This window comes from Pipistrellus hanaki (assembly GCF_964339955.1).
Source record: "Pipistrellus hanaki genome assembly, chromosome: 12".
In the NCBI taxonomy this organism is placed as follows: domain Eukaryota; kingdom Metazoa; phylum Chordata; class Mammalia; order Chiroptera; family Vespertilionidae; genus Pipistrellus; species Pipistrellus hanaki.
Genome location: NC_140514.1, coordinates 17205169 through 17232297, shown reverse-complemented (window position 1 = coordinate 17232297; position 27129 = coordinate 17205169). Strand labels below are relative to the sequence as shown.

The following is a 27129-nucleotide window of genomic DNA, read 5'->3' as shown; positions in this document are numbered from 1 at the left end:
ACGTCCCTTCTTCTAAATCAGCCCCAGGTCTAGTGCCGTGCTTCCTGGATTATGAAAATGGCAGCAGAAATACCATCAGCCTGCAGAAAGTTTGCTGGACAATTATTCGGGCAATAAAGCAGAACCGAAGAGTAGTGACTGATGATAAAATCTAACACCCTGAGGGTTTATGCCCAGGCAGGCATGGAAACAGACGTGTGCTCAGCGTGTGCAAGTGCTGATGTTGGTGCGCTTTACCCCCCCTCCCCCTTTTTTTAAATTAAGGTATTATATGTGTACATATCTTACCATTGCCCTCCCCCCCCCACTCCCTACATGCCCTCCCTCCCCAGAGTTTTTGTCCATTGGTTATGCTTCTATGCATGCATACAAGTCCTTCGGTTGATCTCTTATCTCCCCCAAATCTCCCTCCCCTCCCCGCTGTAATTTGACAGTCTGCTTGTTGCTTTACTGTCTCTGTGTCTATCTTTTTGTTCATCAGTTTATAATGCTCTTTATTATCCATAAGTGAGTGAGGTCATGTGGTGTTTCTCTTTCATTGACTGGCTTATTTCACTCAGCATGATGTTCTCCGATTCCATCCAGGTTGCTGCAGATGATGATGCTTTTGCAGGTGCGGATGCTGGCGCTTTTGCAGGTGCGGATGCGGGTGCTTTTGCAGGTGGTGATGCTGGCGCTTTTGCAGGTGCGGATGCTGGTGTCTTTGCAGCCTGGGGCAGGAAGGGGACTTGGTACGATGACAGCGTCCGTGGAGAGCGCCGCGTTCCCTGGGCGCCGCTTTCAGAGAGCGTTAGAGGCGGAGCCCCACGCCGCGGCCCCAGGCTCGCGGGAGCTCCCCGGGGAGGTGGAGAGGGCGGGCGGGATGCGGCCTCCCCGGCGGGGCGCGTGGGCGGGGCGCCGGCCTGAGCGTCCGGTTGCCCGGGAGACGCCGCGGCGGTTCCGCCCGGAGCGGCCGTGCGGGGTGCGGCCGGGCTGGCGGGGCCGCGTCCGAGTCACCGTGTCCGGGCGGCGGGCGCCGTGAGTGGGGCCCGGCGGCGGGGCGGGGGGCGGGGCGGGCGCCGGGGAGGGGGTCCCTGCGGGGCGGGGCCCCGGGGGACCGGCGGGTGAGGGCGGGGGTGCTGCCGGCCGCAGGGCCGCTCTCCGGCGGGGAGCGAGGGGCGTCTGCGCTGGGGAGACCTGTCCGTGGCCACAAACTTGGACGGACCAGCCAAGAAGACTAGCTCCGTGGCCTGAAAACAAAGGGATTGTGCCGAGCTCTCACACCTGGATGTGTACACGCGAAACGTGATGTTTTTATTTTGTTTTTTTTATATATATATATTTTATTGATTTTTTTTTTTTGCAGAGAGGAAGGGAGAGGGAGAGTTAGAAACATCGATCAGCTGCCTCTTGCACACCCCCCACCGGGGATGTGCCCGCAACCAAGGTACATGCCCTTGACCGGACCTGGGACCCTTCAGTCCGCAGGCCGATCGATGCTCTATCCACTGAGCCAAACCGGTTTCGGCAAACGTGATGTTTTTAAACAAAATTAGCTTCCTGAACGACGTAAATTGCGTGGTTTTATGGCTTTCCGGGGACGCTGCCGATCAGCCCACCTGTATGTGCCCTCCCGGGGACAGGGGGGTCAGTAGGTGTGTGCGCTTGCAGCGCCGCCATTCCGTTCCATAAAACCGATGTCGGGTGGCTTCCAGCCCCTCTTCCCGGCCGGTCTCATTAGAGCTGAGCGCACTCGGTTGCCCGGGAAACAGTAACCATGGAGCGGATTGTGACTGGTCCCCTGTGGAACCCTTCGTGCTCCGGCCTCCCGCCTCCCGCCACTGCTGATGCGTTTACTAGAAGCGTTTAGATTAGGAAGTTACTGACTTCCCGCTCCCCGTTCCTCCTCCCCTTCTTAAGAAAGACATCTTCTCAGTGTGCTCGGTGTTAGGAGCCGGCTGCTGACACAGCTGTGGACCGTCATCGGCCTCCAGGTGTTGCCTCTGTTCCTACCTGCATCCTTTTGCAACTTTTTAAGACAGGTAATTAAACAGAACATTTTCAAAGAATCTGATGACCCACTCAAGTCTATATATCTCTGTATGTCTTTCAGTACTCACCCAACGGCCCAAGTCTCTATACCTGTTTTTGCTTTTGTACACAAAACTTCATTCACTTAAGAGTCAGATATTTGCCGGGACCGGTTTGGCTCAGTGGATACGGCATCGGCCTGCGGACTGAAAGGTCCCAGGTTTGATTCCGGGCAAGGGCATGTACCTTGGTTGCGGGCACATCCCCCGTGTGGGGTGTGCGGGAGGCAGCTGATCGATGATTCTCTCTCATTGATGTTTCTGACTCTCTATCCCTCTCTCTTCCGCTCTGTGAAAAATCAATAAAATATATTTTAAAAAAAAAAGAGAGAGAGTCAGATATTTGGTCAATTCTGAAGTCAGGAATCCCTGTATCCAAGAATATTTTCAACCAATGGCATCCATTCCCTGCCTATAAACCTCTATCACCGTTTAATCTTGATTTCCTGCCCAAGTACTGTATGAGCAATCAAAATATAATTACAGTAACACCTAAAAAAAGAAAATCCAGACTAAATCAGTTCGTTATATAACAAAGTAGGTTTTCCAAACGCATGTTAACCATTTGGCAGATTAGTTACTTCACCTGTTTTTACTTACGTAGACAACAAGTTTGTGTGATTAAAATTAAGTATGTATGAAAAGTTTACTTTCACAGAAAAAAAGTTTTTTTTAATTTATACTGAAATGGGTCTAATAGTGCATTCCCCAGTTGCCTGCATAGGTCTCCAAGACTGTTTATCTTCATTCTTTTTTCTCTTTCAGATTGGTCCTTTTCTATGTATCTTTAGATTCATTGACTCTTTCTTCTGCCCTCTTAAATCTGTTGAGTCCACCTAGTAAATTTTTCATTTCAGATTTTTTTGTGGGTTTTTTTGTGTGTTTTTTTACTCTAAAATTTCCATTTGGTAACCAAATGCATATGGCAGGGGCATGGCTCAGCACATGAGTTAAAACTGCTGCAGAGAGTTACACCAGGAGACAGAACCAAAAACTTCACACAATCCCATGTGATCACGTGCTAATCATTCACCCAGCACGGGATAGGAGTATTGACTAAAATGAGTAGACTGTAGTTGTGGGTGTGTAATATTTATATATGTTGGCAAAATTACTACAACGTTTTTCCCAACATATGGCCTATTCGATAAAATGTGTTTAAAATAATAGTGAATTAATAACAACAACAAAAATAGCTTGTTAATGTAATTCCAAGTAAATCTTAGTTAAAAGCATTTTAAAATTAACAGGGTGTTAATTTTCATCTATGACTCATGGACTGTAAATTTAGTACATTAAACCAAAGTCTGTAAAATCAAGGGTTTACTGCACTATTGTCCCCTCAGAGACTGTTTATCTTCATTCTTTTTTCTCACTTTCAGATTGGTCCTTTTCTATTTATCTTTAGATTCATTGACTCTTTCTTTGCCATCTTAAATCTGTTGAGCCCATCTAGTGAATTTTTCATTTCAGTTGTATTATTTTTTTACTCTAAAATTTCCATTTGGTTCTTTTTATATTTTTTTTATTTTATTTGTTGATTATATCAATAGTATTACATATATGTCCTTATCCCTCCACTGCCCCCCACTCCCCATTCTTGGCCTCACCCCTCTGGAGTCTGTGTCCATTGGTTAGGCTTATATGCATGCATACAAGTCCTTTGGTTGATCTCTCCCACTTTCCCCCACCCTCCCCTACCTTCCCTCTGAGGTTTGATGGTCTGATTGATGCTTCTCTGTCTCTGGATCTGTTGGTTCTTTTCTATACTTTTTTAATTAAGATTACCCCCCTTTTTTTGGGGGGGAAATTGGTGGTCATTGGTTGGCATTATATTTTCTTTTAATCATTTGAATTGCAATTTGTCTTAATTATTTGAACTTATTTATAATAACTGCTTGAAAGTCTTTGTCAGCTAATTCCAACATCTGGATCTACTCATAATCCATTATAATTGATTTTTCCCCCTGAATATTGGTCACACTTTTCTTTTTCTTAGCAGGTTTTATAATTTCTTAATTGAAAACTGAGCATTTTAGATAATGTATTATAGCAATTCTGGATTCTCGTTTTCTTCCCTAGGGTTTTTTGTTTGTTTGTTTGTTTATGGGTAGGTTTTTGTTTTTGCAACCTATCTGTTCACAAGTATGTGGTTGTCCATATCTCTGTTCATTTTTTTGTTTGTTTGTTGTTAGCTTGGCTTTCTAGACATTACCCTGTCTGTGTAGCTTCCTGGTCAATAATTTGGGCCATCATGGCACTCAGACATGTCTAGGGATAAGTGTTTCACCTTCTACCGGTACATCAGTGTGTGGGTTGGGGAGTGCATTCAAAATTCAGTTTCCCATATTCCCTTTAGCAAGAGAAACAAAAGAAAAAATAAACAAATGGGGCTCAGTCAAGCTAAAAAGCATACCCTAGCTGGTTTGGCTCAGTGGATAGAGCGTCAGCCTGTGCACTGAAGGGTCCCAGGTTCAATTCCGGGGTTGTCAGCTCAATCCCCAGCATGGGAATTCTCTTTCATCACTGATTTTTCTATCTCTCTCTCCCCTCTCCCTTCCTCTCTGAAATCAATAAAAAAAATATATATATTTTTTTAAATTTAAAAAATGAAAAGCTTCTGCACAGTCAGGGAAACCTTCAACAAAACTGAAAGCAACCCACTAACTGGGAGAATATATTCACCAATAATATATCCAATAAGAGATTGATATGCAAAATATATAAGAAACTCATACAACTCAATAACAAAAAAATACTCTGATCGGAAAATGGGCAGAGGATATGCAAAGACATTTTCCCAGAGAAGGCATACAGATGGCCAATAGACATATGAAAAGGTGCTCGCCAACACTCATCATCAGGGAAATGCAAACCAAAACCACATTGAGGTACCACCTCATACCAGTCAGAATGGCTCTAATCACAAAGTCAGCAAATAACATGGGTTGGCATGGATGTGCACTGTTGGTGGGACTGCAAACTGGTGCAGCCCCCATGGAAAAACAGTTTGGAAATTCCGCAAAACAATTAAAACTACAGGGTGAGGCAAAGGTGGGTTTACAGTTGTGTGTACACGAGGCAGAGTTTACTTTTGTATTATTTAACTAACTATTGTATTATTTCCCATATAAACAACTGTATACCTATTTGCCCAATCCTATAGATATACCACATGACCTAACGGTTCCACTTTGGGTATTTATCCAAAGAAAATGAGAACACTAATTCATTGCAGCATTCTTTACAACAGCCAAGATACAGAAGCAACTTAGGGGTCCATCGATACATGAATGCATAAGGAAGATGTGGTATATACACAATGGAATATTTACAATAATAAAAAAGCCATTTACGACAACATGGGTAGACCTAGAGGGCATTATTTAAGTGAAATAAGTCAGACAGAAAAGACAAATAGTTTCACTTATACATGATATCTAAAACAAAGCAAACAAACAGAGACGGAAAGGATGTTTACCAGAAGTAAGGGGGTGGGGAGATGAGTGAAAAGGGTGAAGAGGAATGTAATCAATTTTCTCTACCTCCCCCTCCCCCCCTTCTTCTCATTAAGCATGTCCTCAGGTGAGGATTAAACAAACAAACTAACAAAAACATTGACCTGGTGACAGATGATTAGTAGAATTAGTGGGGTGATCACATTCTAAGGTATAAAAATGTCTAGTCACTGTATTGTACACCTGAAACTAATATAACTAATATAAGATTATATACCAACTATATATACTTAAATTAAAAAAACAACAACAGCCAAGACCGGTTTGGCTCAATGGATGGAGCGTCGGCTTGGGGACTGAAGGGTCCCGGGTTCGATTCCGGTCAAGGGCATGTGCCTTGGTTGCGGGCATGTCCCCAGTAGGGGGTGTGCAAGAGGTCCCCAGTAGGGGGTGTGCAAGAGGCAGCTGATCTATGATTCTCTCTCATCGATGTTTCTGACTCTCTATCTCTCTCCCTTCCTCTCTGTGAAAAATCAATAAAATATATTTTTTTAAAAAATAAATAAATAAAAAATAAAACAACAACAACAACAACAACAAAACTCAGTTAGTCCTCCTGAGGAATCTCAGAGTGAAGGGAGGAGAAGTAATTAACCAAAGAACTTACATGCATCACCCATGGACACAGACCGTGGTGTGGTGGAGGCCTGGTGGGGAGAAGGGGGCGGGTAAAAGGTGCAGGCAGTTAATTGGGGGAACGAAGAGGGACATCTGTAATACTTTCAACAGTAAAGATAATTTTTTTTTAAGTCAGTTAGTCCTCAACTCTGCCTCATTGTAACTATCATCTAGGCCTTCTCAGGTTTCCCATTTATGCCCATAACTAGCAAGAGTTTTCTAAACATAATCTGTGATAGATTTGCCATGTGTATATGCTTGAATTTTCACCCTTTGAGAGAATAAAATCTATTTTAAAAAAAATAGCATTGTATGCCAATACCGTGTTTCCCCGAAAATAAGACATCCTCCAAAAATAAGACCTAGTGCATGGAAAGATAAGACATCCCCTGAAAATAAGACCTAGTGCAACTTTGGGAGAAAAAATTAACATAAGACACTGTCTTATTTTCGGGGAAACTGTAGTAGTCGTCATCATTTATCCAGATAAACACTTTATCTAGTTGTATATTTTTATGATGGTTAGTGAGAGTACATGATTTATATCTTCATAGAGATCTGTGGATAAGAAAGACTGAACATTAATGAAGTAAAAACAATAGATGCTCATTTGAAACATGAGAAATGTTTTAAGTAGTCAACTTTTTACTTGACATTTTATTAATACCAATACCTGGACAGAGTGGTTTTTCAAATTGTGGATTCTCAATTGACTAAGAGGCAGTATAGTGATTCAAATTGTGATCTTTGCAATGTGACTGCCTAGGTTCGAATTCCATACTAACTTCACTGTATCTCAGTTTTCTCATCTGTATAATTGGATGAAAATAAGACCTACTTCATGAAATGTTTTTGTAGATTATATATAACTTGCATAGAAAGTGTTATCAAGTTCTGTTAGTATTACTATGAGAGTGTATTAATAAGATTCTACTGACTAAAGTGGGGTTTTTTTGGGGGGTGGGATTTTTAGGACTAATTCGAATTTTTATATTTTCAATTCTAAGGCTGCCTTATGTAATTATGCTGGCCTTCTTTGTTATTTAACATGTCCTCTAATCACCACAAAATTCTCAAATGGGTGATGCAAGACAGAAGAATTAAACCCAGTATTTCCATAGGAATCACTATGGATTCAAAAGCATTCATGAAGAATTAGAGAAATCTACCTTCTTTTTAGAGTTTTAGTTTTATTTATGGTAGGAGCTAAAAGTTTTAGTTTTATTTATGGTAGGAGCTAAAAGCTTCATACACATAAAAGCACAATCAATAATTCTCTAAGAAGATTTTATTGTTTTCAATGGCTGTGTTAACAGCCCACATTTTCTTTATTCTCTCCACCAGATGGAAGTATAGCCCTTTGTACCAAGTCTTAACCTCAGTTCTTCTAGTCTCTGCCGTATTCAAATCAGGAGGGAAAAGATAAACATCATATTCAAGAGTATGAACTATTCCCTCAGCTGGATTATATAGCATCACATTTTAATGGTTTACTAGAGGATACTGAAAACAATTGATTGGATAAGGTTCCTTTCCACAAATTCTTTTAATTCCATTGAAGTCAACACAGACCCGTTATAAGAAATAGCATATGAGACTTTTTGGTAGCTGGAAAAACTGCATAGGACTGAACTCAAATTATAAAATACCACCCAAAAAATGTTAAGTATATTAAAAATTAATCAATGGACATAAACCTTTGGTATCCTTAGCAAATTGGTTTTATATAATAATCTGTGAGAACGCCATCCTTGATAACTTGGTTAAGGTGAGCCATCTTATTTTCCAGGTGCAACACTATACTCCAGTTAAAACAATACAGCAATTTAAGTCGCTGCTACTATAATGGAAAAGTATGAAAAATTAGCTAAGATTGGAGAAGGGTCTTATGGGGTTGTATTCAAATGCAGAAACAAAACGTCTGGACAAGTGGTAGCTATTAAAAAATTTGTGGAATCCGAAGAGGATCCAGTTATTAAGAAAATAGCACTAAGAGAAATACGTATGTTGAAGGTAAGTTAATTTTATGTATCTACTAGTGACCCGGTGGTGCACAAAATTCATGCACATTAAAAGGGAATTAATTGGAGGAAATATTTTAATATTGCTATTTGCCCTTTCTCTATAATAGAAGTGTCAGAGATGAAAGAAAATTAGTAAAATGTATATGAAAATCTTCCTCCTGTCAGAGTCTGGGACATGCCTCGGGAACCAGAGTCAAGTCCCTGCCCACCTATGTGCACCTCAAAATCATGCCAGACCCAGACCTGGCCGGCCCCACCCCCATCAACCCCATCAAGCCCTGCCAGGGGGTGTGGGGAGAGGGGGTAGGTGTGTGGCATCAGTTTGGGAAGAGAATTTAGCACATAAAACATTTAAGCATAAGAGAGGATAACAAAATCAGTGAACACAGCTGGAAAATGACAAATTAAAAACAGACTAACTGCGTGGACTCCTAGAATAGGCACTTTAATCAGATTGAAGGTTAGGATCTTGTATTTCTGAGAGCCAACGCTAAAATCCAGACTGGGTTTAAATCCAGCTGACATTTACAAGTAAGTCCATGGCGATCTGTAAGCTAAATGGGTATTGATGAGTTTTATAGTCTTACACAATAATTCCATTTCCTCATTTTTATTGAGGTTATTTTATCATAACACCTATTTAGAATTTCCACAAAATGCTGATGTGTTTGTTGTTTTATTAGAGCTTATATTTTAAGGTGCGTACTTTATTTGTTGTCTCCAAACTGATTTCGGGTTAGTTACCATAGTTATATTATGGGTGCATGAGACAAATTCTTAAATTTTTCTTGCAACTCTAAGATCCCTTGATTCTTACAAAAGGTAAGAATTCTTATAAGGATGTTTTCTCTTGTAAGTACCTGTAATAAAATTCTCCACAAGACCTCCTGTCCTTAATATCGTAAGGGACCCAGGGAGAAATTCTTACAGGGAACAAGTCACCAAGTTTTGTATTTCAATTTCTTTGCAGCAATTAAAACACCCAAACCTTGTGAACCTCATTGAGGTGTTCAGGAGAAAGAGGAAAATACATTTGGTTTTTGAATACTGTGACCACACGCTTTTAAATGAGCTGGAAAGACATCCAAATGGGTAAGTCATCTAGCAGTGGAAGCTCTGTGCGGTGGGGTTCCAGCTTCATTCCACGTGGAATTAACTCATGTAAACCTCACATCAGAGCCACAGTTCCCCTTCCTACACCTGCAGGCTACCCCTCCCCAGGCTGTTAGGATGTGCTCAGAGGGCAAATGAATATTAATTAACCTGGAGTAGGAATAATTAGGAAGACAAACCTACACAAATAAATCACAGTGCATTTTGAGGCCAAATTTTTTATTGGTGCCCTAGCTGGTTTGGCTCAGTGGATAGAGCGTTGGCCTGTGGACTGAAGGGTCCCAGGTTTGATTCCAGTCAAGGGCACATGTACAAGTTTCAGGCTTGATCCCCCAGTTCAGGGCATTCAAGAGGCAGCCGATCAATGATTCTTTCTTCCTTTCCCTCCTCTCTGAAATCAGTAAAAATATATATATATTTTTAAAAAGATGCATTGAAATAAAAATTCCAGAATAAATACTCAAAAAATAAGTAAGTTATGTATTGGATTATCTGAATTCAGGGAATGAATCCTAGTTCAATATCAGGAAGTCCATTTACATAATTCACTGATAGGTTAAAGGAGAAAAAATATATATTGTATGTTGGTAAAATCTGAAAGGCAGTTGATAAAGTCAATATCCTTTTCTGATTTGTTTAAACTTTAGCAAACTAAGATTAAAATACTTTATTAGCGCGCACGTACACACACACACACACACACACACCCCTACACAGACCCTCTTCTAAGCAACAGCTAATTTTATACTCAACGCTAAAGGAACCACCATTAAAGTGGAAAACAAGACAAGGACATCAGTTGTCACCCCCCTGGGATTCGAACTCTCTCACAGTGCCCAGAATGGCTATACTATTCTTTCTGACTCTTACAATTTTTAGACAATATTGCCTCAGGTTTGGCTCTAGGCAAAGGGAGAGCATTAAACTGTGTCAGAATTCAGTACAGGAAACCGAAACCACTCCAGGAATTTCAGAGGGAAGGTGACTTAATACTGAGAATTAGGTGACTTAATGCTGAGAATCAGAGACGCTGGAGGCAAAGGGCTGCCACCAGACCGCTGATGTCACGGGCATGTCACCATAACTGTGACCCAGCACGTACTTGTTGCTGTTTCTCGGCGTTTACCCCAGCCCCACAAGGCGATGTCTTGTTGCTAGTAGATAAAAAAAAACACACCCATCACTCAGCTTTACTATATATATACCTGGAAGGCCAGCTACATCTGCATGATTCATTCCATTTTCAAGAAGTGATCTGAGCACATTAAATATCCAGATATGATGAAATAGTAAAGCTGAGTGATGGGTGTGTTTGGAATATCAGATAAGTTTAAGTGTAAAAACTTACATTTGACGAAAAGAAATCCTGTTTCAGATTTTTTTTTTGAAATATGCAAACAGCAATCCCATCTCATGACTGGAAGTGAAAAACACCACCACACTGAGAAAAATATCTGTAGCACATTTGCAGACTTTGATATACATCACTCTGAACAGGAAATACATGAAAGAAGAAATGAAATAGCCAATAATCATGTAAAAATTAAATTCACTAATAGTTAATGACATGCAAATGAAAACCAAAATGAGGTCTTTGTATTTTAACCACAGAATGGCAAGCATAACACTGCAAAACCAAATGCAGAGATAGGAGCTTGAATGCACAGATGTGTTTTTTTACAAAATTAATAAATCTCTATTGTTCAGATTATTACAGTTATTCCTCTTCCCCCCCCCATAGCTTCCCATCCCACCCTCTTACCTTACCTCCCCCCCACTGTCCTCATCCATAGGTGTATGATTTTTGTCCAGTCTCTTCCCACAACCCCCCACACCCCTTTCCCCGAGTGTTGTCAGTCCACTCTCTGTCTTTCTTTTTTTTTTTTAAACTATGTTGGAGGACAATTTGACTTTTTATATATATATATTTTATTGATTTTTCACAGAGAGGAAGGGAGAGGGACAGATAGCTAGAAACATCTATGAGAGAGATATATCGACCAGCTGCCTCCTGCACACCCCCCACCGGGGATGTGCCTGCAACCAATGTACATGCCCTTGACTGGTAATTAACTCATGTAAACTTCATATCAGAGCCACAGTTTCCCTTCCTACATCTGCTGGCCACCCGTGACCTTTCAGTCCGCAGACCGACGCTCTGTCCACTGAGCCAAACCGGTTTCGGCAGTCCACTCTCTTTCTATGCCCCTGATTCTGTTATATTCACCAGTTTATTCTGTTCAGAAGATTTTTTATTCACTTGATTTTTAGATTCACTTGTTGATATGTATTTGTTGTTCATAATTTTTATCGTTACCTTTTTCTTCTTCTTCCTCTTCTAAAAGAATACCTTTCAGCATTTCATATAATACTGGTTTGGTGTTGATGAACTCCTTTAGCTTTTTCTTATCTGTTAAGCTCTTTAGCTGACCTTTAATTCTGAATGTCAGCTTGGCTGGGCAGAGTACTCTTGGTTGTAGGTTCTTGCTATTCATCACTTTGACTATTTCTTGCCACTCCCGACTGGCATGCATAGTTTCTGTTTAGAAATCAGCTGACAATTGTATGGGTGCTCCCTTGTAGGTAATTAACTGTTTTTCTCTTCTGCTTTTAATATTCTCTCTTTGTCTTTTGCTCTTGGCATTTTAATTATGAAGTGTTTTGGTGTGGTCCTCTTTGGATTCCTTTTGTTTGGTGTTCTGTGTGCTTCCTGGACTTGTAAGTCTATTTCTTTTACCAGGTGGAGGAAGTTTACAATTATTATTTCTTCAAATAGGTTTTCAGTATCTTGCTCTCTCTCTTCTTCTGGCACCCCCATAATTCTGATATTGGTTCACTTGAAGTTGTCCCAGAGTCTTCTTATATATATATATGTCTTCAAATTTTTGGATTCTTTTTTCTTTTTTCTTTTTCAGTTGAGTGATTTTTGCTTCTTTGTATTTCAAATCTTTGGCTTGATTCTTATGTTCCTCTAGTTTGCTGTTGGGTCTCTGTATAATATTTTTTATTTTAGTCAGTGTATGTTTAATTTTTAGTTGGTCCTTTTCCATATCCTCGAGGGTCTCTCTCATATCCTCGAGGGTCTCACTAAATTTATCGACCTTTTCTAGGAAATTCTTGAAAAACCTCATAACCATGGTTTTGAACTCTATCTCGTCTTTTGTTTTCCTCCATTTCTTTCATTTGTAATCTGTTTCTTTGTCTCCATATTTTCGCTGCTTCCCTGAGTTGGGAGGGTAGCTTTGTGTGCTAGGTGTCCTATATGGGCCAGTGGCTCGGCTGCACAGGTGTTTTGTGGGAGTATAAATTGGTATAACCTTCCTTAGAGATGGTAGTTTGGCAGTATGTAACTGTGAAGGCATCATTCCTGGGACAGTGAGGCAAGCAATGGGAAGACAGCAGAAAGGTTAAAGGGACGGTCATTCCTACAATTTGTAGAGATGGTTACACAGAGCACATTTCTCCCAGCCAGAATACACGTTGTCCAGCTCCCCAGTTCCCCATGGAAAATACACCTGCCCCTCCATGGTATTTTCCAATGTTTCCCACACAGAGTAAGGATTCTGCAGGGGCGGAGCTCCCAGGCTCGTATTCTAATGGGCCCTTGATTCTCCCTGGCCTCCCCTGGCTATGGACCTGCCTGCTTACCAGGAGTAAGTCACTTCTACAAAACAACCCCAGCATTTGCTTGGGTGTTTACCACCTACATGCATTGGGCAACTTGAAGGTCAGTCTTCAAGTATACCTTTTTCCCTGCAAAACCACATCTACCTGAAATTCATCCCAGTAGGATCAAAATGTAACACGTACCTACCATTGGTCCCAGAAATCCCACTTCTAGAACTCACCTTCAAAGATAGTTGCACAAATGCAATGAGGTAGATGATTACATATATTCATTGAAGCATTGTTACTAGAAATAAAAATTGGGTCAACCTAATCGCTCATCAGCGGAGACTAAGTAAATTATCCATATATCGTGGTCCTTAACAACCACAAAATATCTGTACAACGTATTAATATTTGTACTTCTATGCATAAAAGTGTCTGAAAGAGCAGGGAAGTGGCTAGGCAGGTATCATAAAATACTTCATAGATAGACTTTTATGTGTTTTGACTTTTAAACCATATGAATGTTTTTTAACATTGAAGTTAAAAAGTAAATTTGAACACACAAAGGGAAGAGAAACAGAGGTGCCTAAAGAAACAGCCACCATAGGTGGCAGCAGTTATTTGGGGACAGCAAGATGTGAGTGGACACTTTTTATTCCTTCACTTTTCTGTGTTGATCGAGTTTTCATGTTAAGCCTGTATCATTTTTGCAGATGTAAAAATCGAAATTCAAAGAGGAAATTATGTAATTACAATGAAGAAATAGTAAAGCGATTTTCATTCAGACATTTTTAAAGGACGTTTCCCAGGCCCCCTGTGCACTGTTTGCTGGCCATCACAAGCCCTCTCACTCCCCTTCTGTTCCCGCTTCTGCGCCTGTCACCCATCCCAGGAGCTTTTTTAATTTCCTCTCTTATTTTTTCCCCTAGAGTTGCTGATGGAGTGATTAAAAGTGTATTATGGCAAACACTTCAAGCTCTTAATTTCTGTCATCAACATAGTGTAAGTGACATTTTCTAATGCATTTGTTAATTCTTCATGGTGACTCCTTCCTTCTAAGTAGCCCAGGGGTGTCTTTGAAAAACTAAAAACAGGGGAAGTAAGAACCAGAAGAGCAAAACAAAAGAAAGTTACTGAAAATGAGGAAAACCAATGCATTATTTGTGGTCCTTTTCCAATTTCTATAAGAACCAAATTTCTAATTCCTTATGATTTAAAAGTTTGTATGAAGTTAATGTTTCTGTTTTTTTGCCTCAGTACTACTGATTCCTATGACTATTTTAAAATTGGATTAAAATAAGTTCTCAATAGTGGAATCCACTTTGGCACTTTGTTTTGATGTCTCTCGAGTCTTTTATTCTATAATAGTCCCCCTTCCCTTCCCTTTAAATTTTTTTTTCATCATTACTTTTCTATAACCATAGTTCTACAAACCCGAGCATGCATCACAATGCCAGAAGGTCTTGCTAAGACACAGTTTGCTGGGTCCACCCCCAGAGTATCAGATTCCATAGGTCTGGGACAGGACCTGAGAATTTGCATTTCCCTGGTTGATACAGAAGCCGCTGGTCCTAGAACCATACTTTGAGTCCTCCTGTGTTACTGAAGTCATTCTGACTGACGGCATCCTGTGTCTACCTGAACTTGGTCTTTCACCCGTTTTTCCTTTAAATTGGCATTTTATATCTAGAGGCTTGATCACTTTTAGGTCCATTTTTCTTCACACAAGAATAGATCATACAATGGCGCTGTAGACTTTTTATGGCACCAACATCACAAGACATCCCATGTCTGGTTGTCCCACTGAGCCATGCCAACCAGGCCAGAAACCTTACAATTTGATGCAGACTCATTTGAGGAACATAACCTGTTCTTAGTAAATCACCAACTATTGTAAGATTCAAAGTATTAATCCAGGTTTCATAAACGGGTTACCTAAAAGGTTAGACTATCAAAACTGAAGTTGGTTTATATTACAGCAGTGTATTTTTTTTTAATTAACAGCTAAGGCCTACGACTTTTAAGGGGCCTCAAAAGGTTCAACAGTTGACAGTGGCTAATAGAGACTACTCGCTTCTATTGCCAGTGCCATTTCTGTGACCAAAAATAAATTAAGGATTCGCCATGTTCTCTCTCTTCCTAGACAGTTGCTATAGAAGCAAAGAGAAATTTTTTTTTAATTTTTATTTTTTAATATATTTTATTGATTTTTTTACAGAGAGGAAGGGAGAGAGATAGCCAGAAACGTCGATGAGAGAGAAACATCGACCAGCTGCCTCTTGCACACCCCCGACTGGGGATGTGCCCGCAACCAAGGTACATGCTCTTGACCGGAATCGAACCCGAGACTCCTCAGTCCACAGGCCGACGCCCTATCCACTGAGACAAACTGGCCAGGGCCACACATTCTCATTTAGGTGACAATATGGTCATCCTAATGATAAGGGAGTTTTGTTTATCATTTGGATGTTTTTCCAGTTTCTCAAATGTGAATGTGATCTTGGGTGGAGTAGTTCTGATTATAGGTACACCGAGTCGCATCAAGGGTTTTGCTCTTACAGTTAAAATAGGACCCAGTAACAAGTGGAAGAAATAATTGTAAGATGCTACCTTCTCTCCCCACACAAAAAAGTCAGTTTTTATAGCCAACAATTATTTCTTTACCGATGTAACATTTTTTTTCTTTTGGTGTGGTACTTGAAAATTTGCCAATTTAAATTCTTTTGAGAAAAACATATTTATTTTTATCTCACCGACTATGTTTATCTATCATTTAAAGTAAGAGGTAATGTTTTTTATGCTTTGTCATCTTGATGGCTCAAAGAAATAATCAAATATCCCCTTACAGTGTATTCACAGGGATGTCAAACCTGAAAATATTCTAATAACTAAGCAAGGAATAATCAAGATCTGTGACTTTGGATTTGCACGGATTCTGAGTAAGTAGCCCCTCTTTTTACTAAATGTGCTCAACTCAGATGATTATGAAATACTATCGTTGAAAACCCCACGTTAGATATTGAATGAATGCCAGGTGTCTTATTGTTATTATTCAAAAAGGAAAAATCTCACTTTCACCTTCAGTCACTACATTAATTGGCACTTCAACTCCCCTCCACTTAACTAGAATTTATTGGACATCACGTTTATATGCTCTGCCCCATAGGAGAGGAAAAGAGTTCTAAGACGCATTCCTGCTCTGCGTGCTCTTATAGTCTCCGGTCAGATAAACAGAAGAAGAATGCAGGGTGGTTGGCAAGGAAGTGCAAAAGCGAAGGTGCAGACGGTTCCCTGGAGGGAGATAGATGCTCGTGGGGGCAGGCGTGGTTGGCAGATAACCTCACAGGAGCTGGGGAGACAGAGAGGGAACCGACAGTTGAAGAGAGAATGCTGAGACAGGGCTAAGAGACAGGAAATCATCCCAGACAGGGAGGACCGGGGGGGGGGGGGGGGGGGGGGGGGGGGGGCAGGGGGACAAATCAGTATTTCTCCCCAAATCTGCAGCTGCACCGGCAGCAACATACACATCGCAGGGTGGTGTGTACACCGTCCGCGTCCTGACAGGTACCCACACACAGGGGACCTGACCGTGCGTTCGGAAGCTGGTGTAGACTTGACGTTGCACTGGGAATTTTCAGACACACCGCCCTCTGTTGGGGATTACATGCATGTGAACGAGCTGAGGTGCCTGTGGGTGTGGAATGCAGTGTAACTGGCCCCTCCACCGGCATCAGCATCGCTGTGTGAACTGTCAGGCCTGTGTGGCCGCTGAGTGTGACCCTCCGCCGCTGATCGATGTGTTTGCAGTTCCAGGGGACGCCTACACGGACTATGTCGCCACACGGTGGTACCGAGCTCCCGAACTCCTGGTGGGGGACACTCAGTACGGCTCTTCCGTGGACGTATGGGCTGCGGGCTGCGTCTTTGCGGAGCTCCTGACCGGCCAGCCGCTCTGGCCCGGGAAGTCAGATGTGGATCAGCTCTATCTGATCATCAGGACTCTGGGTAGGAGCTGCATTTCGTGGCGTCCAGGGCCGCTCTGCTGCTATGGGAACGGCGGCGTGCCATTGCAATGCCCACCCGGCAGGGCTTTCTTGCCTCTCTCGCTCCAAGGTGCTGCTCAGGAGGGTGCGTCCTGGGTTGTATTAGCCAAAACCCAGCCCTTCCCTCAGTCTGTGGAGCCGTTAGTCCCTCGCTGAGGAGTTTTCAGATCCTTTCCAAGTCAGCCACTTAGCCAGGGGATAAACTGCACATCTGCTTTCTGGGCTGGCCTCTACAGCCAAGGGTATGCGTCAGCTGTACAGACTCTGCTCTTAGGCGGTATTAGGCCAAATGCCATTTCTGTCCACTGTAAAAGAGGGTTTGCTTTTTATTTATTTTTAAATATATATATATATGTATTTTAAATATATTTTATTGATTTTCCACAGAAAGGAAGGGAGAGGAATAGTTAGAAACATCGATGAGAGACAAACATCAATCAGTTGCCTCCTGCACACCCCCTACTGGGGATGTGCCCGCAACCAAGGTACAGGCCCTTGACCAGAATTGAACCTGGGACCCTTCAGTCCACAGGCCGACCACAGGCCGACGCTCTATCCACTGAACCAAACCAGTTAGGGCTAAATATATATTTTTATTGATTTCAGAGAGGAAGGGAGAGGGAGAGAGAGATAGAAACATTAATGATGAGAGAGAACCATTGATTGGCTGCCTCCTGCATGCCCCACACTGGGGATCGAGCTTGCAACCTGGGCATGTGCCCTTGATGGGAATCGAACCAGGGACCCTTCAGTCCACAAGTTGACCCTCTATCCACTGAGCCAAACCAGCTAGGGCTAGGGTTTGCCTTTTACAGGCAACATTTTTTGCGATGCCTTTTGAGAAATGAGAAACTGCGGCTCAGGGGGCTTCCGTGATTGGCCTAAAGAGCAGGCTAGGAATGGAACTCGAGAATCTCTTTCCTCGTGTGTCAGCGTCCTCAGCCGTGGTCTGCCTCCTGGCTGGAAGGGAATATAACCCAGAAGGTCGCCTGCAGCTTTACTCTGGCACCACGGCTGCAAAGATACATCTGCACACACGGGACGAATGTTTATTAATTCCTTCTCCTGGCAGCGTGGGTGCCGGGCACGGGAATTACTGCTGTCCGGTCCGGTTCCGACATGTGCTTCTGGACAGTTCTGCAGCTTGAAAAAATGTGGGGGAGAGGATCACCACAGGGCGCTTCTCTAGTGTAGATTATTTGATTGATGATTTCCTGGAAGGACTGTGGACATTTACATTAGGTACATGTTATTAGACAGGCCTGCGTTTGAAATCATGTCTGTCATTAAATGACCAGGTGACTTTAGACAGGTTACTAAACGTTAAGCCTCATTCTCATTGACACAGTGGAGGTTGAAAGTGGCGACCGTTGTTAGATTGTACGAGGTTAAGTAAGGTCACGTGTGTGAAGGCCTCCACACTGTCCTGCCTCCTCCCTGGTGGAGGCTGTGTGGCGGACGAGCTTCCTGTGGCAGAGCGGCGGGGGCGAACTGGCCTCACCTGAGCAGGTGTGTCGAGGCAGTGACCTCTTCCTTCCAAACCTGGAGGCCACAGTCAGGACCGGTCTTTCTTTCCGGTCAGAAGTTAACATTTAAACACGGTATTACTTTTATAGACTGAACATAAACTACGTGGTTTGTATTTTATAGGCAAACTAATCCCGAGACATCAGTCCATCTTTAAAAGCAACCATTTTTTCCATGGCATCAGTATTCCTGAACCAGAAGACATGGTAACTGCTTGATTTTGGATGTCTTATTATTTGTGTTGCCACTTTCTTTAAAGGGACAGTTGTTTTTTGTTGCGCGTCTTTTCATTTTTATGCCTTTAGCTCCTGTTTTCCTTATGCCACACTAACACAGATCAAAGAAACTATATAAAAGCTGTATGAACGAATCAGGAGAATGCTTATAAAGCTTGCTTGCCCTATCCTAAAGTTAATTTAATATTGGCCTTGAAGTGAAAGTCTAGCTCCTTACACAAATAACTGATCCTTTTAGTCAAAACACTCAGGTGCCTTTTCCTGAAATAATTATTATCTCATAAACAATACTGTAGTACTTCTTTATTTTGAAAACAAAAATGCATTCTCTCTCTTTTTAAAAAAAAAAAATATATTTTATTGATTTTTACAGAGAGGAAGGGAGAGAGACAGAGAGCTAGAAACGTCGATGAGAGAGAAACATCGACGACCAGCTGCCTCTTGCACACCCCCTACTGGGGATGTGCCCGCAGCCAAGGTACATGCCCCTGACCGGAATCGAACCCGGGACCTTTCAGTCCACAGACCGACGCTCTACCACTGAGCCAAACCGGTGTCTGCGCATTCTCTCTTTTTCAACATGTGGAACAAAGCTCAAATCAGTAGAAACCATTTTTTTCACAATGTGTATTTTCACATAGAAGGTCATTCTACAAAATGATCCTCACTGTGTCCACGCCAGAACTCCAGACTGCATGCTCACCTCCACACTCTCGCTGTGGGCTCTGTCTTTCTCTGGGAATGTATCGCCTACTACCTGACCCTCTTACATTCTTCACACATTGATGTCCTGTTTGTGTTACCTGAGTTAAGGCTGTGATCTTTAAAACTCCATATCGTCTAGATTCTGCCTATAGAATGGACTGTCCGTAGGCATGTGTCCCATCTGCCTAGGTTGAAGTCAGAGGGGTGCAGTGAGGGGGAAAGTGTCAGTAAAGCCAGATCATGATTTACGGCACAGAAGAACAATCGAGGTTTAAGACTTCCCAGCTATCTCTAGATACCATCTGTGTTTTAAATGTGTTTTATATAATACCTTGATTTATATACTAGCTCTCTTTTATTAAATACTAGAGGCCCGATGCATGAAAATTCATGCACTGGAGGGGGGTTCCTGTGCCATGTCAGCACAGCCAAGGGTTCGGTGAGCCTGAGGTAGGGTGGCGAAGGATGAAGAAAAGACAGACAAAGAGGATAAGCTGGGTCTAGGTGGATCTTCTGTGCCTGGCTAAGGCCACAGAAAAACATCCACAGAAAAAGATCTGATGCTTTATTTTATAGTCAGAGGTAAACAAGGTAGTGGTCACCATAGTTTCAATGTTCTTGTGAGTTTCACTTGTTTTGGCAGCACTTGCTGCACCTCCCACAGCCCATTAGCTACCCAGGAAGGATCTAGGGAATATCATAAGGTCAAGCTTAATTATGCTAAGAGGGCTGTGCCCTCTAAGCTGGGACTTGTTTGTGGCTTTGCCAACAGGTCAGTCCGAGGCTTAACCCTATAGCTACTCCCTGCAGGTTCCCTTAGCCCGGCCTGCCCCTTCTCACAATCCAGGAGCCCTCAGAGGCGGGAGGTGACCCAGCAATCAGGGGAAGGTGATGCCCCAATCATACCTCGGCCGGCCCTGATTACCTGAGCCTCGGGCGGCCCTGGGCAGCTGGGCAGCCAACATTCGAGGCTTGCCTGTGTCTCAGGCCGGCCCTGGGCAGCTGGGGAGCATAGGGGACTGAGGAACTATAGAGGCAGGTGCAGCAAGGCCTGGCCTTGCCATGTGCCTGCTGCCCTGGTGTGGCTGAGGAGACTGGGTACCGCCATCTTGTGGTTGTGGGCACTGCCATCTTTGAGGGCAGGGCAGTCAATTAGCATATTTCCTCCTTATTTGCTGTGGGTGCCACCATCTTTGAGGGCAGGCAGTCAATTAGCATATTCCCTCCTTATTGGCTGTGGGCACCACCATCTTTTTGACTGTGTGAGGGTCAATTAGTATATTCCTTCTTTATTAGGTAGGATAATAAAATGTTAAAAGTTGAATTGTAAGGCTAGAGGTTGAATTACAAAAGGATATGCAATTTAAAGAATAAAGCAACAAATACACATTAAGAACATTACCACTATCTTCGAAACTTCCTCCTTCCTGAATTCTTCCCCTCAATCCCATCCTCCTCTCTCCTCACTATTCTGAGTTTATGTTCATCATTCCATTGCTTTCTGTATTGCTCTTACACATGTAGGTCAATGTAATTTTCACTGACTCTCAAAGCCTTTCTGTGAGTAGATCAGGCAGGTATTATAGGACTGTTGCAGTATTTCAGAAGAGGACATTTGGAACCCACATTTATCAAACATCAATTGTGAGACATTGTGGAATTTAAAAAATAACTCCAATTTTTGTCTCTCAAGTATTTACACTATAGTGTAGCATTATGTAAAAATACGATTGTATTAAAAGAAGTTATCTAACCTACTAAGGGAGTCTTTCTTCAAAGTGTTCTTATTATTAACACATTAATTCATACATTACATTGTTTTTATGTAATGTTAAAAGTTTTTACTTTATGTCCTAGGAAACTCTTGAAGAAAAATTCTCAGGTGCTCATCCCATGGCTTTGAACTTTATGAAGGTACTTTAGAATCACTTATAATTGTTATTGACCACAAATTGTAATGATTGAAGCTGGTAACTCTGGGCAGAGTGGGCAGTGGTACAAATAATGCCAAAGTAGGAGGTAGTCATTGAAAATGATAAAAACCTGTAAAATCATTACAGTTAAAAGGAACATCAGTGGCACAAGCAATACTTTTTCTAGGAGATGGCCCTGGCTGGGTGGCTCAGTGAGTTGGAGCATCATCCTGTACACCAAAAGTTGCGGGTTTGATTCCTGCTTACGGCACCTATGAAGGTTATGGGTTCATTCCCCACTGTTGGTGCATATAGGAGGCAACGGAGTGATGTTTCTCTCTCCCTTCCTCTCTCTAAAGTCAATATAAAGAACATATCTTTGGGTGAGGATTTAAAAAAAAGGTTTTTTAATTAGTATGATTGGGGTTTGCTCTGATGAACACCATTACTTCTTTTGCATTCACTAGAAATGTGAATGTTAAGTTAGTCTATTCAGACTATGGAAGTTTGTGAGAATGTTGAAGGTCGAGAACAGCACAGTCCAGGATGGCAGGCATGGCGTGTTACTATTGAGCACTTAAACATGGCCTATTTGAATTGAGATATGCTAGGTTTCTATTAAAAATTACTATTAAAAATATAAAATATTTCATTAAATTTTAAAATATTCATTACATGTTAAAGATTTTAGATATATTGAGTTAAATAAAATTTTTAATTATTTTTAAAACATTAATAGAAGACCCAGCCAAGTCAGAGTCATATAGACACCATAAATGGCTTCTGCATGGGGCCTAAAAGAGATAGTCAAGCAAAGGACAAATTCTAGTAAAAAAAAAAAGTAGAAGAAATTCACCTCTGACCAGGCTGCTATTCATGCTTGACCAACTGAGGGCATGCTAGATAGGACTCTTCCATCATCAAAGTGCCTACTGAAAACCCTGAGGGGACAGGGATGGAGCTACCAGTAAAAGTATCTGTCTTTAACAACCAATTACGTTCTATTTATAGCAGCGGTTTCCCTGCTGTTCATCAGAATGACCTGGGAGCTTTTTAAAAGCACACATTCCAGTATCTAACCTCGGATTCCAGAAGCAGAATCTCTATATATAGGACCTTATCATTTATACCATTAAATACCCCCCTGGGTGATTATGCTAAGCAGCCCAGTTGGAGACTCATATGATCTGGAAGGTGGAGCCATCTGGATGACCTGGAGTTGACCTTGTAGACCAGCCTTTGTGCCAGTGCTGGTCACTGCAAAGGTATTACCCAGGAATTGAGAGGAGAACACAAAATATGGAAATAGATTTAAGGATAGGGAAGTAGAGGTCATAGGTCTGAGTAGCAAGAGCCACTTGAGAGTGGAATTGAGGCAGAAGCCAGAGTGAAGTGATGGAGAAATAGAGGGGACCACAGTTATTAGCAAGCTGTAAAATACAGACTTGGTTATTCTCAGTCATATATGCTCTATCCAGTTACTATTCAGAATTTGGGTCACAGTAACAACATAGGCCCCTCTTTTAACGTCGTCTTTGCTTTTCATCCAAAGGAGTGTCTGAAGATGAATCCAGACGACAGATTATCCTGCGCCCAGCTCCTGGAGAACCCCTACTTTGATTCTCTCCGAGAAGACCCAATTAAAAGAAAAGCACGTAATGAAGGAAGAAGCAGAAAACATCAGCAGGTACCTCCATTCAACAGTTAAAGTGCTATTAAAAAGATTTTTTTTTTTCCTTTTCCTACATTTCAAAGTGAGACTGGGTGGACACCAAGACCTTATTTTTGCACTGGTGTAGTTGTATTTGTTTACCTAATAAATCCTGGTTGATGTAATAAAATCGTAAAGCTATGAAATACCCAGATTGTTACAAAGTGTTCTTCCAAGTAACACATCAAATTATTGCACAATTCTTTTGTTACACCGATTGGCTGTCCCACCCACCGGAACGTGTACCCAAAACACAGCAGCTTCCTACAGTAATGCCCCATACAGCAGGACTGAGTTGAAACCCGCATGCAGCGGAATCCCAGTACCTTTCCGCAGCCTCCAGACGTGCAGTACAGGACAGGACTCTGCCATCTTTTCACCCCGAGGGCACGTAAGTCTCCTTTCCTAGATTTTTTTCCTCCAAGACAAGGACGGTTCTGGCCAGATGCAAAAGGATGAAACTCAGGTATCTGGGAACCAAATCCTATTCTCAAATGTGCCCGTATTACATAGAAACAGGGTCAATATGGCGACAAACATTGATTTGAAGTTCATTAGGCAACCACTATGTACTTGCTTTCAGAAAACTTTGGAGTTAAAACATAAATTCATAGAAGTAAGTTTGTTTGGGGCTCCCCTCCCCCATTTTATATCCCCAGCATCTAAAATAGTATTTTGTCATATAGCTATGATCCAAATAACTAAATAGATGAGCAATGGTTATTAATAAGACAAGATGGTAATTTTTAAATTTATCAGAGACTAACAATCATCCCATTTTTGTTTGCTTAATCTTCCTCCTTTGATCTACTTTTTGGTCGTTTATCTTCTCACTAGCATGTCCCAATAAAGGAAGAGAGCAGTCTTTTTTTCAAGTATTTGATAGTTAAAATAGAAGTTTGTTGGGGGAGAGAGTAAAGTAATCAATAAGAAGGGCTATTATAGTGATTTCTCTGTATCCAAAACCTCTGGATCTCCACATTTGTATTGTGTAGATCATTTTACTGTTAAAGCTACATGTATGCAAGTTAAGCCCAATACAGTTTAGTTAACCAGAGATTAGGGTTTGTTCAAGGAAGTCTGAGGCAGCAGTATGAAATAGAGTGTGACTTGTATGTAAAAACACTATCCCCTTCAAAACATCTCACTAGATTCCTTACCTATGGCCTGGGACAGTGGTCGGCAAACTGAGGTTCGCAAGCCACATGCGGCTCTTTGGCCTCTTGAGTGTGGCTCTTCCACAAAATACCATGGCCTGGGCGAGCCTATTTTGAAGAAGTGGCGTTAGAAGAAGTTTAAGTTTAAAAAAACTTGGCTCTCAAAATTAACTTCAATCGTTCTACTGTTCATATTTGGCTCTGTTGACTAATGAGTTTGCCGACCACTGGCCTGAGAGGTCAACAGCAACAGTGCTCCAGCCTGCCTCTTGGTCCCCAACTCAAGTTCCGCCACACCGTCCTCACCTGGGGTGGGGACGCGCTCCGCCTCTCAGCCTCCAGTTCTCAGCCCCAGAGACAGCATCTCTCCACCCCGGGGAGTCTCCGGAGCGCAGGGCCAGGATAAACAGGGATCGCGGTCAAGTCCTGGCTTTCTTTTTGAGGACACACCTCTTTCCTAGACACTTGGCCGTATCAGGGGGGGAAAAAATGCAGAAAGATCTTTTTATTCAGTCTGGTTTCCTTTTGTGCGTTCAGATTTCTACTTCCATATCAACTTCTAGCTCTCTGAGGGATGACCTAGAAATTCATTAAGACTAAGTATTGTTTAAAGTTGACAGTAGTTCTTCATCTTTGCTGTCCCACCAATATCCTAACATTCATATCCTAAAATTTAAAATTTGAGATGGGCACAAAGTAGGCCCCGGGAATTATCATTTCATGAGCGTGTACCTTTTAAACACTGACTAGATACTCCGAAATTTGTGTATTGAAATAAATTAGATAAAATTTCATAAGAAGCCTAGAATAGGTATTGGAATCTAATTTTCAAAAGTTAGAAAGGTTCTCTATTTAATTTTTAAGTTTGTGTCTTTTGACATCTTTGTACCATCTGTGTCCTTTTTTTGCTACTTTTACATCATCAAACTGTACAAGTAGGAATTGTTCAATTGACCTTCTTATTTTTGTCTCGTTCTGCTATTAGAATCACCTGTTGCCTCTCATACCAGGAAGCCACACCTCCCTCACACCTGATGGAAGAAAACAAGGCCTCCAGTTACAATTTGATCATCTTCCAAACATTTAGGGAAATGTTCTTTCAAGTGGAAAGTAATTTAATATGTACACATTTTTGTACAAGAGAGATAGGAATTCTCAATGTTTCAAATGCAAATGAGCCATATGAAAATGAAGATGCCTTCTAGAATTGTTTTTGCTCTGATCATTACTGATTCCTCTGCCCAGGCTTTTCATATGCCAGCTTTATCTCCTAGAACATTGTCTTAAAATGTTATGAAGTCTGAAGCTGCCCATATGGAGGAGATATTTTCAATCTCATCAGAGCAGCCCCTCTTGAGGAAAATTTATGTTGCGAATTTGCGGGCTTATACTTTGATTTCTGAACAAGATTTGCATACACCATCTTGCTTCAGCTGACCTCATAATGTCTCAGAGCAATATCAAATAGCTTGCCTCGCTGCTGTTTGTGTGAGAAATGACATTGTATTTCTGCATTTTAATCCTCGCTTATTGTAACCAGGATTGTTGAGTAGCGCTGCTGTTTTATTGGGTTTTCATATTGGTGTGGGAAGGGAACTTTAAAATGTCATTTAGGTTTATTCTTTGATTCCAAGGTAGGCTCTACTTTCTCTTTCTCATGAGACATTAGTGTTTCTGTTTTTAAAGCCAGCGGGAGAAAATTTTGTACACAGCAAATAGTGGATGAGTTACAAGGAATTTCCATCTTCATAATACCCTGGGGTAATGGACTGCTGACTCTAATGCTGTCCTTCGGTGCATCATGGATTCTTATCCTTTTCTCCTCCTGGCTACATCTCAGTACCTAAACCTACGCTCCGGGCTGTATTTTCTAAATGGTTTATCATCAGCCGTCTCTTCCAGTCATTTGCATCCACAGCCTCTGTGAACTTGTGCCGCCCTAAACTTGTGCATCCTGGTCAAGTCAGGCTTGTAAACACTTCTGGGAGCAGGAAGATGATCTTTCAGTTACCTTCCTTTTGTGTCTCTTAGAAAAAAAAAAAAAAAAAAAAAAAAGAAGCCAACAAACAAAACACCTCAATAGGTGAGCCCAGTTGACACTGGGATATTTTCCCAAGTAAGCTTGACAGGCCTATCTACATACAAACATATGTACCTATAAATACACATATGTTTGCATTGATAAATTGTGACGCATCATAGTAGATGCCTATAAACCGGGACATCTAAAGACGATACAGAATATCTAAAGTACTTTTTTGGTTTGCTAACAAGAAACTCATGTGAAATTATAGCAATGGGCTGGCTCTTGCTGTCTGGCATAAAGATTCAAAAGAGTGAGCTTCCTATCAATACATATTAAGATTACTTCATCAACATGCTTACCTGAACATTTTGCAAATACAAGTTCAGAAATTCCTTATATCTGGTAGTAAGGCACTAAACATAAAGTATTGTTTAATAAATCACAATAACAACACTTACTTTCCTCTTTAAAAGTTCATTGCACTTGTAAGCCTGGCTTATAAACTTCCAGAGACTTTCATTCCATCATTAGGGAGCATCTCTTTACTAAAGAATTACCACATCTGAGCAGTGGTTCCTTGCTCACTGGAAGGGCATTCTGAGTGGGCTTATTTGGGCATTTAACATTCTGAGTGTGACTATAAGCTGCTAGGGACTAATTTTCCTCTTATTATTAAAAAATGCACTTCTTCAGTTGCGTGTCTATTGAAATTTTAACAAGATGATACCACAAGTGCAAGAAAAATGAGAAATACAGATAAAAGGCAACTTAGCTAAAAGATTTCTTTTTAGCTTTCATCATGCTCTTATCCTGTAAGCCTCTTCATTGCCAAACCACTCATGCTACTTCAGCTCTTG

The 27129-nt window shown here is 41.6% G+C and overlaps 1 protein-coding gene across 2 annotated transcripts; it reads left to right on the top strand.

Moving 5' to 3' along the window:
- Nucleotides 1–923: 923 nt before the first annotated feature.
- CDKL4 (cyclin dependent kinase like 4) lies at nt 924–26276 on the top strand. 2 transcript variants are annotated; one of them, XM_084901539.1, is made up of 10 exons: nt 924–1017; nt 7995–8218; nt 9200–9321; nt 13884–13956; nt 15803–15893; nt 16762–16959; nt 18648–18730; nt 21323–21379; nt 22931–23065; nt 25232–26276. In XM_084901539.1, the coding sequence occupies exons 2-10, from the start codon at nt 8051–8053 to the stop codon at nt 25331–25333; spliced, it is 1029 nt and encodes a 342-aa protein (XP_084757665.1). In that variant the 5' UTR covers nt 924–1017; nt 7995–8050; the 3' UTR covers nt 25334–26276. The 2 variants fall into 2 exon arrangements, with proteins under 2 accessions (XP_084757665.1, XP_084757666.1); XM_084901540.1 differs by lacking the exon at nt 924–1017 and adding an exon at nt 1834–2021.
- The last annotated feature ends 853 nt before the right edge of the window (nt 26277–27129 follow it).

Bases quoted from the DNA above. Each gene is read 5' to 3' on its own strand.
- CDKL4 (XM_084901539.1), top strand. From the start codon at position 8,051: ATGGAAAAGTATGAAAAATTAGCTAAGATTGGAGAAGGGTCTTATGGG. The intron at 18,731-21,322 runs GTAACTGCTTGA...TTTATGTCCTAG, and splicing joins TTCCTGAACCAGAAGACATG to GAAACTCTTGAAGAAAAATT. The intron at 21,380-22,930 runs GTACTTTAGAAT...TTTCATCCAAAG, and splicing joins TGGCTTTGAACTTTATGAAG to GAGTGTCTGAAGATGAATCC.